A 13911-nucleotide genomic window follows, 5' to 3' on the forward strand; every position below is an offset into this window, starting at 1 on the left:
ATTATCTACAGCTACTTTTAGTACCATCGATGTTAAGTTAGACTCTTTTTCTCCAATTGATCTTTCTGAGTTAACTTCAATAATTACTTCCTCCAAACCATCAACGTGTCTTTTAGACCCCATTCCTACAAAACTGCAAAAAGAAGTCCTGCCATTAATTAATTCTTCGATCTTAAATATTATCAACCTATCTCTAATAATCGGCTATGTACCACAGGCCTTCAAGGTGGCTGTAGTTAAACCTTTACTTAAAAAGCATCTCTAGACCCAGCTGTCTTAGCTAATTATAGGCCAATCTCCAACCTTCCTTTCATATCAAAAATCCTTGAAAGAGTAGTTGTCGAACAGCTAACAGATCATCTGCAGAGGAATGGCTTATTTGAAGCGTTTCAGTCAGGTTTCAGAGCTCATCACAGCACAGAAACAGCTTTAGTGAAGGTTACACAAATGATCTTCTTATGGCCTCTGACAGTGGACTCATCTCTGTGCTTGTCCTGCTAGACCTCAGTGCTGCGTTCGATACTGTTGACCATAATATCCTATTAGAGCAATTAGAACATGCTGTAGGTATTACAGGTACTGCGCTGCAGTGGTTTGTATCATATCTATCTAATAGACTCCAATTTGTTCAAGTAAATGGAGAGTCCTCTTCACACACTAAGGTCAGTTATGGTGTTCCACAGGGTTCAGTGCTAGGACCAATTCTATTTACATTATACATGCTTCCCTTAGGCAGCATCATTAGAAGACATAGCATACATTTTCACTGCTATGCAAATGACACGCAGCTCTATCTATCCATGAAGCCAGGTAACACACATCAATTAGTTAAACTGCAGGAATGTCTTAAAGACATAAAGACCTGGATGGCCGCTAACTTTCTGCTTCTTAATTCAGATAAAACTGAGGTTATTGTACTCGGCCCTGAAAATCTTAGAAATATGGTATCCAAGCAGATTCTTACTCTGGATGGCATTACCTTGGCCTCCAGTAATGCTGTGAGGAACCTTGGAGTCATTTTTGACCAGGACATGTCCTTCAATGCACATATTAAACAAATATGTAAGACTGCTTTCTTCCATTTGCGCAACATCTCTAAAATTAGAAATATCCTGTCTCAGAGTGATGCTGAAAAACTAGTTCATACATTTATTACTTCCAGGCTGGACTACTGTAATTCATTATTATCAGGATGTCCTAAAAACTCGCTGAAAAGCCTTCAGCTGATCCAAAATGCTGCATCAAGGGTACTGACAGGGACTAGAAAGAGAGAGCATATTTCTCTTGTTTTGGCTTCCCTTCATTGGCTTCCTGTTAAATCCAGAATTGAATTCAAAATCCTGCTCCTCACATACAAGGTCTTAAATAATCAGGCCCCATCTTATCTTAATGACCTTGTAGTACCATATCACCCTATTAGAGCACTTCGCTCTCACACTGCAGGCCTACTTGTTGTTCCTAGAGTATTTAAAAGTAGAATGGGAGGCAGAGCCTACTCAGGCCCCTCTTCTGTGGAACCAGCTTCCAGTTTGGATTCGGGAGACAGACACTATCTCTACTTTCAAGATTAGGCTTAAAACTTTCCTTTTTGCGAAAGCATATAGTTAGGGCTGGACCAGGTGACCCTGAATCCTCCCTTAGTTATGCTGCAATAGACGTAGGCTGCCGGGGATTCCCATGATGCATTGAGTTTTTCCTTTCCAGTCACCTTTCTCACTCACTATGGCTACGTTCACACTGCAGGTCTTAATGCTCAATTCCGATTTTTTGATCAAATCCGATTTTTTTGTCTGCGTGTTCACACTACAAATAAAATGCGACAGCAAACGCGCTCTAGTGTGAACGCTCAAAGCGGCCCGCATGCGCAAAAAAAGACTTCACACACAACGCGCTCTGTTTAGACCCAGAGCAAACAGTATTGTTTGACAGATGGCCGTTAATATAAAGACTTCGGACTTTACGTTTCCCAATTTTTGCTTTAAGTTATTTTGTTATTTACATAATAATGTAAATAACCTAATAATTATCCTTATTGATGTTTTAGAGGAGCGGTGCTTCAAAGGATAGCTGCAGATTTCTGTCAGAATCTGCAGATTATACAGTACAAATAAAATGATCACATTTCTCCAACGTTGTGTTCCCAACAGTTTCACTGACAAATACACGGGATGGCCAGGAAGCGTTCGCGATGTCTTTTCGGGCGCTTCTCCGGCGCTGATAATTGGTTTCTGTCTTGTGTCGGTGACGTAAAAGTCGGATTTAATGCGACATGACCGTTCAAACAGCAGTCGCTTTCTAAAACATCGGATATGTATCGGATTCAGTACCACATACGAAAGTGACCCAGATCGGATTTGAAAATATCGGATTTGCGCCGTTCACACTGTCATAGCATGATCGGATATGGGTCGCATAGGGTCAAAAAAATCGGATTTGATGCGCTTTCGCCTGCAGTGTGAACGTAGCCTATGTGTTAATAGACCTCTCTGCATTGAATCATATCTGTTATTAATCTCTGTCTCTCTTCCACAGCATGTCTTTCATCCTGTTTTCCTTCTCTCACCCCAACCGGTCACAGCAGATGGCCCCGCCCCTCCCTAAGCCTGGTTCTGCCGGAGGTTTCTTCCTGTTAAAAGGGAGTTTTTCCTTCCCACTGTCGCCAAAGTGCTTGCTCATAGGGGGTCATACGATTGTTGGGTTTTTCTCTGTATTTATTATTGTGCTATCTACTGTGCAATATAAAGCACCTTGAGGTGACTTTTGTTGTGATTTGGCGCTATATAAATAAAATTGAACTGAATTGAGATGCTGTACACAACCGTCTTAGGTCTCTCTCTGGTCCCGGAGGAGTACCATGACCTCAGAATTGTCTTCAGTAAGGAAAAGGCTCTTTCTCTGCCACCACATCATCCCTATGATTATGCTATTAACCACCTCCCTGGTTCCGGTCTCCCCTCCAGTCCGCTGTACAATCTTTCTCGGCCAGAGAGGGTGGCAGTGGAGGAATACATTCAGGAATCACTAGCGGCTGGCACAAACCAACCCTCGACTTCCCCGGTATTCCAAGCCCTCGTCAATGATGTACTAAATTTTTTTTTTCAATCAGTTTGTGTTTGTTTAGCTAGATGACATTCCTTTTTTCTCAAAGTCTCTAGCTCAGCATAAGGTCCATGTGCACGGTGTCCTCCAATGGCTTTGAGAAAATCGCTTATACGTCAAAGCACAGAAGTGTGAATTTCATGCCTCCACAGTCTCTTTCCTCGGTTTTGTTATTTAATGGGGGCAGGTGAAGACGGACCTAGCCAAGATTCGGACAGTCGCTGAGTGGTCAGTTCTGGAAAGGTGGAAACAATTACAACATTTTCTAGTATTCGCTAATTTCTACTGGCGCTTCAGGGACTACAGTAAGGTAGCCACTCCTCTCAAAAACAGAAGAATTGTTCCTCAACAAGTTACTTTCTACTTTCTGTCTAGGCTGGTGGGGATTCCCATGATGCACTGAGTTTTTCTTCTTCACTCACTATGTGTATGCAAATGAGTTGATAATTGTGCTTCCCAAAACATAATTTGGCACCTCTTTTCCCCCATTGCTGTCCCTCATCCAAAATCTTAAAAAAGGGGCAGATTGACTAGAAATTTATACAAAATAAAATCCAGAGAGTTAAGTTGAGCTCAAGGGTATGAAGGGCTAGCAGAGCCAAAACAAATTAATTAAATATGCCATTAAATAATTAATTAAATGTTTCATTCAGTAATTAAAATTGGAATCTCCATACAAGGGAAAACTTTTCATCTAAGGATTACCATTTGAAACAATAAATTTCATAAACATTCTAGGTGGATGGAAGCGCTGAAGCAGGCTCTTCTTATTGTCCAGCTGAAACTAAAAGTCCTTACCCTGAAAAACTCCTTGGTGGATCCAGAGTCCAGTGTTCCATATGCTATCTCCGTCTGCTTAGCCAGGTCTTCAGCACTCTCAATGGGAGACACCATCCTCTCCACCGTGAGGAAGGCAGCCAGGTTAGCAGTGTATGATGAGATAATGATCAGAGTGAAAAACCACCACACCCCACCAACTATACGTCCTGAAAGAGACCTGCCCACATAAACACATGAATCGAATTAAGCTGTTCTAGGATTCATGACAAATTCATTCAATTACAATACATGTTGAGGCATTTGTTGTTATTATTTGACACATTGTAGATTCTTACTGAAGGCATCAAAACTGTAAATGAACTCATATGTATTATGTAGTAAACAAAAAAGTGTGAAATAACTCAAAACATGTTTCATACTTAAGCTTCTTCGTAACAGCCTTTGCTTCGATTTGCTTTGCACACTGTTGGCATTCTCTTGATGAGTTTCATGAGGTCGTCACTTGAAATGGTTTTCCAAGCGTCTTGAAAGAGTTCCCAGAGATGCTGAGCACTTGTTGGCCTGTTTGCCTTCACTGTGGGGTCCATTCCATCCCAAACCATCTCCTTTGGGTTTTAGGTCAGGTCTCCTTCTTGGTTTTAAAAGTTCTAAAAGTAATGATGGACTAATATTTCTCTTAGCTGTCATTTCTACTTAGCTGATTGGTTCTTGCCATAATATAAATTTGAACAGCTGTCAAATAGGGCTGTCAGCTGTGTAATAACCTGATCTCTGCTCAACACAACTGATGGTCCCAACCCCATTAAGAGAAATTCCACAAATGAACCCTGACAGGCACACCTGTGAAGGGAAACCATTTCAGGTGACTACATCATGAAACTCATTGAGAGAAGGCCAAAGGTTTGCAGTCCTGGCTCCCCCTTGCCGTAGCATTTATGTTGTACCTCATCAATCTCTAGCTGTGAGAGCAGCCCCTTCTTTCGAATGTTGGAACACTGAGCTACTAGTTGTTTCGCCGTCATTGTGGATGTTGGGTAACAAAGCATCCATAGGTCCCTCATCCTATTCATGTAACCCCTTCCCCAAGGGTTACTTGCATAGTAGCATTCCAACAATGGCCTATTTTCATCTCTTGCTCACCGATGCCTTCTTGTTCCAGTAGCCCACTGGATATATACAGTGGCTTGCAAAAGTATTCGGCCCCCTTGAACTTCTCCACATTTTGTCACATTACTGCCACAAACATGAATCAGTTTTATTGGAATTCCACGTGAAAGACCAATACAAAGTGGTGTACACGTGACAAGTGGAACGAAAATCATACATGATTCCAAACATTTTTTACAAATAAATAACTGCAAAGTGGGGTGTGCGTAATTATTCAGCCCCCTGAGTCAATACTTTGTAGAACCACCTTTTGCTGCGATTACAGCTGCCAGTCTTTTAGGGTATGTGTCTACCAGCTTTGCACATCTAGAGACTGAAATCCTTGCCCATTCTTCTTTGCAAAACAGCTCCAGCTCAGTCAGATTAGATGGACAGCGTTTGTGAACAGCATTTTACAGATCTTGCCACAGATTCTGGATTGGATTTAGATCTGGACTTTGACTGGGCCATTCTAACACATGGATATGTTTTGTTTTAAACCATTCCATTGTTGTCCTGGCTTTATGTTTAGGGTCGTTGTCCTGCTGGAAGATGAACCTCCGCCCCAGTCTCAAGTCTTTTGCAGACTCCAAGAGGTTTCCTTCCAAGATTGCCCTGTATTTGGCTCCATCCATCTTTCCATCAACTCTGACCAGCTTCCCTGTCCCTGCTGAAGAGAAGCACCCCCAGAGCATGATGCTGCCACCACCATATTTGACAGGGGGGATGGTGTGTTCAGAGTGATGTGCAGTGTTAGTTTTCCGCCACACATAGCGTTTTGCATTTTGGCCAAAAAGTTCCATTTTGGTCTCATCTGACCAGAGCACCTTCTTCCACATGTTTGCTGTGTCCCCCACATGTTTGTGGCAAACTGCAAATGGGACTTCTTATGGTTTTCTGTTAACAATGGCTTTCTTCTTGCCACTCTTCCATAACGGGCAACTTTGTGCAGTGCATGACTAATAGTTGTCCTATGGACAGATTCCCCCACCTGAGCTGTAGATCTCTGCAGCTCGTACAGAGTCACCATGGGCCTCTTGGCTGCATTTCTGATCAGCGCTCTCCTTGTTCGGCCTGTGAGTTTAGGTGGACGGCCTTGTCTTGGTAGGTTTACAGTTGTGTCATTGTCAGGATTCCTGGGACATTGACCCAGCGTTTTCAGTTCATGTTCTGTTTTCACCACTCCGGCCATTTCCTGTTTCATTATGTTCAGCTGTGTATTCGCCTGTGTCCAATTATCATCATCATCCAGTCTGTGTATTTAAGTTCCTCAGTTTTACCACTTCTCTGTCGTGTCATTGATGTTCTCATGAGGTTGTGTTGTCGTTTCCGCCCGCGTTCAGTCAGTCAGCCAGCCAGCCAGCCATTCAGCCTTTCAGTCAGTCCTTCAGTCATTCAGCCAGTCGTCCAGCCAGCCAGCCATTTCCTACCTCTGTCTGTTTGTTCACTCCATCGGCAATAAACACCAACCTTCACCTACCTACCTGTGAGTCCAGCGTTTGGGTCCTCCTTCTCTCATCCGCGACACAAATCCTGACAGTCATACTCCTTCCATTCCTGAATGATGGTTTGAACAGTGCTCCGTGGGATATTCAAGGCTTGGGAAATCTTTTTGTAGCCTAAGCCTGCTTTAAATTTCTCAATAACTTTATCCCTGACCTGTCTGGTGTCTAAAGCCAATCGAGAATCTGTGGCGAGATCTGAAAACTGCTGTTCACAAACGCTGTCCATCTAATCTGACTGAGCTGGAGCTGTTTTGCAAGCAAGAATGGGCAAGAATTTCAGTCTCTAGATGTGCAAAGCTGGTAGAAACATACCCTAAAAGACCGGCAGCTGTAATTGCAGCAAAAGGTGGTTCTACAAAGTATTGACTCAGGGGGCTGAATAATTAGGCTCACCCCACTTTGCAGTTATTTATTTGTAAAAAATGTTTGGAATCATGTATGATTTTCGTTCCACTTCTCACGTGTACACCACTTTGTATTGGTCTTTCACGTGGAATTCCAGTAAAATTGATTCATGTTTGTGGCTGTAATGTGACAAAATGTGGAAAAGTTTAAGGGGGCCGAATACTTTTGCAAGCCACTGTATATATATATATGAACTATATAAATATAGAGAACTGTACAAGATCAACAGGACCCTAAGAGCCTTCATCAGGAACTGGGGATGTGGCGTACAACACTAGAGGCCAATCCCAAGCCCATAGCACAAGTCACCATCAAGTGCAGGATCTACCAAGGAGATGCTCTGTCCCCACTGCTGTTCTGCATAGGCCTGAATCCCCTCAGTGAGATCATTAACAAGACTTGCTATGGATACCGACTCCGGAATGGAACAGTTGTCAGCCACCTCCTGTACATGGATGACATCAAGCTGTATGCCAAGAGTGAACGAGACATCAATTCACTGATCCACACCACCAGGATATATAGCAATGATATCGGAATGTCATTTGGACTGGAGAAGTGTAGTCGGATGATAACAAAGAGAGGGAAGGTAGTCAGAACTGAGGGGATCGAACTACCAGAAGGCAACACTGCAGACATAGAGCACAGTTACAAGTACCTGGGCATCCCACAGGCAAATGGGAATCATGAAGAGGTCGGTAGAAAAGCTGCAACCACCAAGTACCTGCAGAGGGTCAGGCAAGTCCTGAGGAGTCAGCTGAATGGTAAGAACAAGATCCGGGCTATCAACACCTACGCCCTGCCCATGATCAGGTACCTGGCTGGGATAATAAGCTGGCCAAAGGAGGAGATCGAAGCCACTGACATCAAGACAAGGAAGCTCCTGACCATGCATGGAGGGTTTCACCCCAAGTCCAGCACCCTGAGGCTGTACGCTAAGCGGAAGGAAGGAGGCTGGGACTGGTGAGTGTCAGCACCACAGTCCAGGATGAGACAACGAACATCCACGAATACATCACGAAGATGGCCCCAACTGACAGCGTGCTCAGTGAATACCTCAGGCAGCAGAAATCCAAGAAAGAGGACGAAGGCGAGGAACCATCATGGAAGGACAGGCCCCTGCAGGGTATGTACCACCGGCAGATAGCGGAGGTGGCTGATATCCAGAAATCTTACCAGTGGCTTGACAAAGCTGGACTGAAAGACAGCACAGAGGCACTAATCATGGCAGCACAGGAACAAGCTCTGAGTACAAGATCCATAGAGGCTGGGGTCTATCACACCAGCCAAGACCCCAGGTGCAGGCTGTGTAAAAATGCCCCTGAGACAATCCAGCACATAACAGCAGGGTGCAAGATGCTATCAGGTAAGGCATACATGGAACGCCATAACCAAGTGGCCGGCATAGTATACAGAAACATCTGTGCCGAATATAACCTGGAAGTCCTGAGGTCAAAATGGGAGACGCCCCCAAGGGTGGTGGAGAATGACCGAGCTAAGATCCTGTGGGACTTCCAGATACAGATGGACAAAATGTTGGTGGCTAACCAACCGGACATAGTGGTGGTAGACAAACAGAAGAAGACGGCCGTAGTGATCGATGTAGCGGTTCCGAATGACAGCAATATCAGAAAGAAGGAACACGAGAAGCTGGAGAAATACCAAGGGCTCAGAGAAGAGCTCGAGAAAATGTGGAGGGTGAAGGTAACAGTGGTCCCAGTGGTAATCGGAGCACTAGGTGCGGTGACTCCCGAGCTACGCGAGTGGCTACAGCAGATCCCGGGAACAACATCAGAGATCTCTGTCCAGAAGAGCGCAGTCCTAGGAACAGCTAAGATACTGCGCAGGACCCTCAAGCTCCCAGGCCTCTGGTAGAGGACCCGAGCTTGAAGGATTGACCGCCCGTAGGGGGGGAGTGGGGATTTTTTTTTTTTTTTATGGTGTTTCTGCAATTTTGTTTAGGTAATTTCAAGAAGTCATTGTGGATAAAGAAAATATTTTCAGCTGGCAGGCTACAGTAACTTGCCCAACACAGCTAGCTACAGGGTCAATGCTACAGTGGCAACAGCCTCACAGTTTAACAATGACCACATACATCTCTTCATGGCCATAGTTAACATTACTAACATGATGCTATAACAAGTCAATGTAAAAATATTAGGGTGGAAGTAGAACAGAACAATTTTAGCATGAACAGAGTTTCTAATGCACGTTTATCTCATCTCATTGAGTCTATGATAAGAACTGAGGGTGTTTTACAGCCCTTAATTAGTATTATTATTCAGTTCCTGATTAACAAGGCAGTGAATGTGTATTGATATGTTAATTACAACATCAGGAACTATTACTGTATATGACTATGACATGTCAAGGGCCTACCAACCTTGGTGAGATGTCACAACCCTGTCGCATGAAAGCACCCAAAGAAAACCAAAGAGAATTAAATATCCCAAACTCATTGGTGGATTCAGTGGTTAATGGCAAGGCTCCATCTTCTGGCTCCTCAAGCGTCCATTCATAAGGGCTGAACCTGGATACCTACAGCAGCAAAGCATTAGAATGTCAAGAGAAATACACAAATTACACAGATTGTTATAACATGGTTTTCTAAAAGACATTTCAGTTTTTTCTACTGTTTCAAAAAGCCCAGCCAGAAAGTAGGTGCCTAGGCTGTGAAGAGGGGCTTCTGTCTAACTATACTGCCATAAAAAGACACAATTGCTCTTTAAGAAATGGCACATTTTTAACTAAACTGCTCCTCTGCAGTGTACCTCCTTGTTGTTGAATCAGATTACATGTAATCAATTGATCATAAATATAAAATCTTGCTGAATCGAAACAGAATAAAAAAAATGTATGCATGTAACTAGAAACACAGTGTCTGGGTTTAGGCATTTGAATATTAGAATTATGAAGTACCTTAATCCATTCTGAAGGAACACAGTGGAAGAGCATATTACTATATAAAAGTAACTATGGAAACCAAAGCAGCCTAGTATGTCTTAGTATCTATTATCTTGGTATGTTAAATATGTTTTGATCCCTTTAAAGTCTCATTTTTAGCCAGTTATTGGTCTTGAAGAATACTGTAGTTTTCTATTAAATTTACCCAAAAGTTGAGGTAATGAAGGTTGAACTTCAAACTTCAACTAGACTTTTTGAGACATGATACATAATAGTCTCAATAAGTCTCAGTAGGTATTGTGTCACTTATTTCAAACATAGTATTTATGCCTTCTTTTAACATAGCCATATTAGGCACTGATACTTATGAAAACAGGATAGCACCTGAGAGGGTTTCAACAAAACATGCATAATATATAATAGCAGGCTTACTTACCAGAAAGAGAACAACACTAACTCCTATGTAGGCAAAGACAATGCACATCCAGATTTCATAGGCCAGCGGGTCCAGAAAGGAGAAAACACCTGGTTTGGATTTTTGTGGCTTTTTAATCATGATGGAGATTCCCAAAGACATGAAGGGTTTGGAGAAATCTATCACCTCTTCACGGACAAGAGTGATTGTCAGGGGAGCAATAGCTATATCTGCTTTCTGTTGGAAAATAGAGACACAGTGACAGTGACAATGTGATTGCTTCATGGACTTGAAGAGCTGCTGCTACTACAGCGCTTTGGCAGTCGTGGTGATCACATAAGTGATTCTAGCCTACAAGCCACATTTAACTATATGATCATATAGTGTTTTATTCTACACACTGTAAGGACTTTCACCTAACTTTACATCCATATCTCTGGACTGCAGGATGAAGTACCTGGAGAATACTGGAACATGCACAAAGAGGACATATACAGTGGCTTGCAAAAGTATTCGGCCCCCTTGAACTTTTCCACATTTTGTCACATTACTGCCACAAACATGAATCAATTTTATTGGAATTCCAGGTGAAAGACCAATACAAAGTGGTGTACACGTGAGAAGTGGAACGAAAATCATACATGATTCCAAACATTTTTACAAATAAATAACTGCAAAGTGGGGTGTGCGTAATTATTCAGCCCCTGAGTCAATACTTTGTAGAACCACCTTTTGCTGCAATTACAGCTGCCAGTCTTTTAGGGTATGTCTCTACCAGCTTTGCACATCTACAGACTGAAATCCTTGCCCATTCTTCTTTGCAAAACAGCTCCAGCTCAGTCAGATTAGATGGACAGCGTTTGTGAACAGCAGTTTTCAGATCTTGCCACAGATTCTGGATTGGATTTAGATCTGGACTTTGACTGGGCCATTCTAACACATGGATATGTTTTGTTTTAAACCATTCCATTGTTGCCCTGGCTTTATGTTTAGGGTCGTTGTCCTGCTGGAAGGTGAACCTCCGCCCCAGTCTCAAGTCTTTTGCAGACTCCAAGAGGTTTTCTTCCAACATTGCCCTGTATTTGGCTCCATCCATCTTTCCATCAACTCTGACCAGCTTCCCTGTCCCTGCTGAAGAGAAGCACCCCCAGAGCATGATGCTGCCACCACCATATTTGACAGTGGGGATGGTGTGTTCAGAGTGATGTGCAGTGTTAGTTTTCCGCCACACATAGCGTTTTGCATTTTGGCCAAAAGTTCCATTTTGGTCTCATCTGACCAGAGCACCTTCTTCCACATGTTTGCTGTGTCCCCCACATGGCTTGTGGCAAACTGCAAACGGGACTTCTTATGGTTTTCTGTTAACAATGGCTTTCTTCTTGACACTCTTCCATAACGGGCAACTTTGTGCAGTGCACGACTAATAGTTGTCCTATGGACAGATTCCCCCACCTGAGCTGTAGATCTCTGCAGCTCGTCCAGAGTCACCATGGGCCTCTTGGCTGCATTTCTGATCAGCGCTCTCCTTGTTCGGCCTGTGAGTTTAGGTGGACAGCCTTGTCTTGGTAGGTTTACAGTTGTGCCATACTCCTTCCATTTCTGAATGATGGCTTGAACAGTGCTCTGTGGGATGTTCAAGGCTTGGGAAATCTTTTTGTAGCCTAAGCCTGCTTTAAATTTCTCAATAACTTTATCCCTGACCTGTCTGGTGTGTTCTTTGGACTTCATGGTGTTGTTGCTCCCAATATTCTCTTAGACAACCTCTGAGGCCGTCACAGGGCAGTTGTGGAGCTGTTTTGCAAAGAAGAATGGGCAAGGATTTCAGTCTCTAGATGTGCAAAGCTGGTAGAGACATACCCTAAAAGACCGGCAGCTGTAATTGCAGCAAAAGGTGGTTCTACAAAGTATTGACTCAGGGGGCTGAATAATTATGCACACCCCACTTTGCAGTTATTTATTTGTAAAAAATGTTTGGAATCATGTATGATTTTCGTTCCACTTCTCACGTGTACACCACTTTGTATTGGTCTTTCACCTGGAATTCCAATAAAATTGATTCATGTTTGTGGCTGTAATGTGACAAAATGTGGAAACGTTCAAGGGGGCCGAATACTTTTGCAAGCCACTGTATTTTGGTATATAACGAGTACAAACCGAGTTCGAAAAGTGTTGTGACATTGTGGAAAAAAAATACAGTCAAAAGAAAATGAAAAAAAAAAAAAATCTGGTAAGAAAGCTGACAAATTTCAACACCCATATTTTACCTGATAGTACCATATCACCCCAATAGAGTACTTCACTCATGTGGTTCCTAGGCTATGTAAAAGTGGAATGGGAAGCACAGCCTTTCAGGCCCCTCTTACGTGGAGTCAGCTCTCAGTTTGGATTTAGGAGAGAGGCACTCCTTCTACCTTTTAAATTAGGCTTAGAACTTTCCTTTTTGATAAAGCATATAGTTAAGTGACCCTAAGTCCTTCCTTAGTTATGCTGCAATAGGTGTAGGCTGCTGGGGGATTCCCATGATGCACTGAATGTTTCTTCTTCACTCACTATGTGTTTATACACCACTAGTTGTTAGTTATTTTCATCTCTGGCTCTCTTGCACAGCATGTTTGTTCTGTGTTCCTCCCCTCACACCCAACTGGTGTCACGCCTCCCTGAGCCTGGTTCTACTGCAGGTTTCTTCCTGTTAACTACACAATCTACAATCATCTTCTTTGTTTTTGTTGTGTTTACAATCAGTCCTTGCTTGTTAAAGTCACTGAAAGTGTCAGCAAGATTCCCATATTCTCCTTCTTGTCCATTCCTTATACATGCCACATTACTTGTGTCATCAGAATACTTTGAATATGGAAGAAGAACATATCATTTTAAGTCTGCCGCATATTCATGTTTTTGTTGTGAATATAATTTTATATTTTATGTTGCACATTTTTTTTTTTTAGATGTTTTGGGTTGTATGCCTACTGCCGTGGTCAGGTCTCTTGTTAAATAGATTGTGTTTTCATTGGCACTTCCTGGTAAACTAAAGGTGTGGTAGGGTTTGGTGTGCGCACTGCAGAGGAGGGGTGGTGCAGTGGGTACAGGGGGCAGTGCCAGGAAGGCTGGCAGGGCAGCTGTGACCAATCTGGTGGCCATATTTTATTTGGTCAGTGGGAAGTTGGGAGTGGGGTTGAAAAGCCTCCCTCCACTGTTCTCACAAATAAAAACTGTCATGTGCTGGCAAAACTGTCTGTCGGTCTGGGTTCTTGTTACAAAAGATAAGAATATAGTGTGAACGGGAACAAAACTATAAATCTGGGAGATGAAGCTGGAATCCACCCCATCCTCTCCCTTTCATCTCTAAAATGGGGTATTGGATGGTATTAAATGATATTTTTTATGGTTATTTGAGGCTCATCCAAGAATCTCATATAATGGATTTGTAGAAAAATACGTTGTAACTCACTAAATTATTAAAGTTTTTACACAGTGTTAGAGAAACCCCAACAATCAGCTAATCTTATATGAGGAAATGTTCTGAACTTGTGCTACATAAAGCTTAATTTTAGTCTGCCACTTTTGTCTGCCACTGCCTCCTCTAACTTAAATGATTACAGTGTTTGGTCAGTTACTTAGATATTTAATGAATGTTATTAATTACTATTAATACTGATT

General features: G+C 42.7%; 1 protein-coding gene across 2 annotated transcripts in view; it reads right to left on the reverse strand.

Annotated features, from left to right (window-relative positions):
* LOC116329646 (glutamate receptor 2-like) overlaps positions 1–13911 on the reverse strand; it is a 126882-nt gene that overhangs the window by 56010 nt on the left and 56961 nt on the right. For both annotated transcript variants that reach the window (XM_039612927.1, XM_039612926.1), the window contains exons 13-15: positions 10276–10491; positions 9319–9473; positions 3898–4096 (exon numbers count right to left, since the gene is read on the reverse strand). In XM_039612927.1, coding sequence (XP_039468861.1) covers positions 3898–4096; positions 9319–9473; positions 10276–10491 — 570 coding nt within the window. The remainder of the gene's footprint in view (positions 1–3897; positions 4097–9318; positions 9474–10275; positions 10492–13911) is intronic.

This window comes from Oreochromis aureus, linkage group 6, assembly GCF_013358895.1.
Source record: "Oreochromis aureus strain Israel breed Guangdong linkage group 6, ZZ_aureus, whole genome shotgun sequence".
Classification (NCBI taxonomy): Eukaryota; Metazoa; Chordata; class Actinopteri; order Cichliformes; family Cichlidae; genus Oreochromis; species Oreochromis aureus.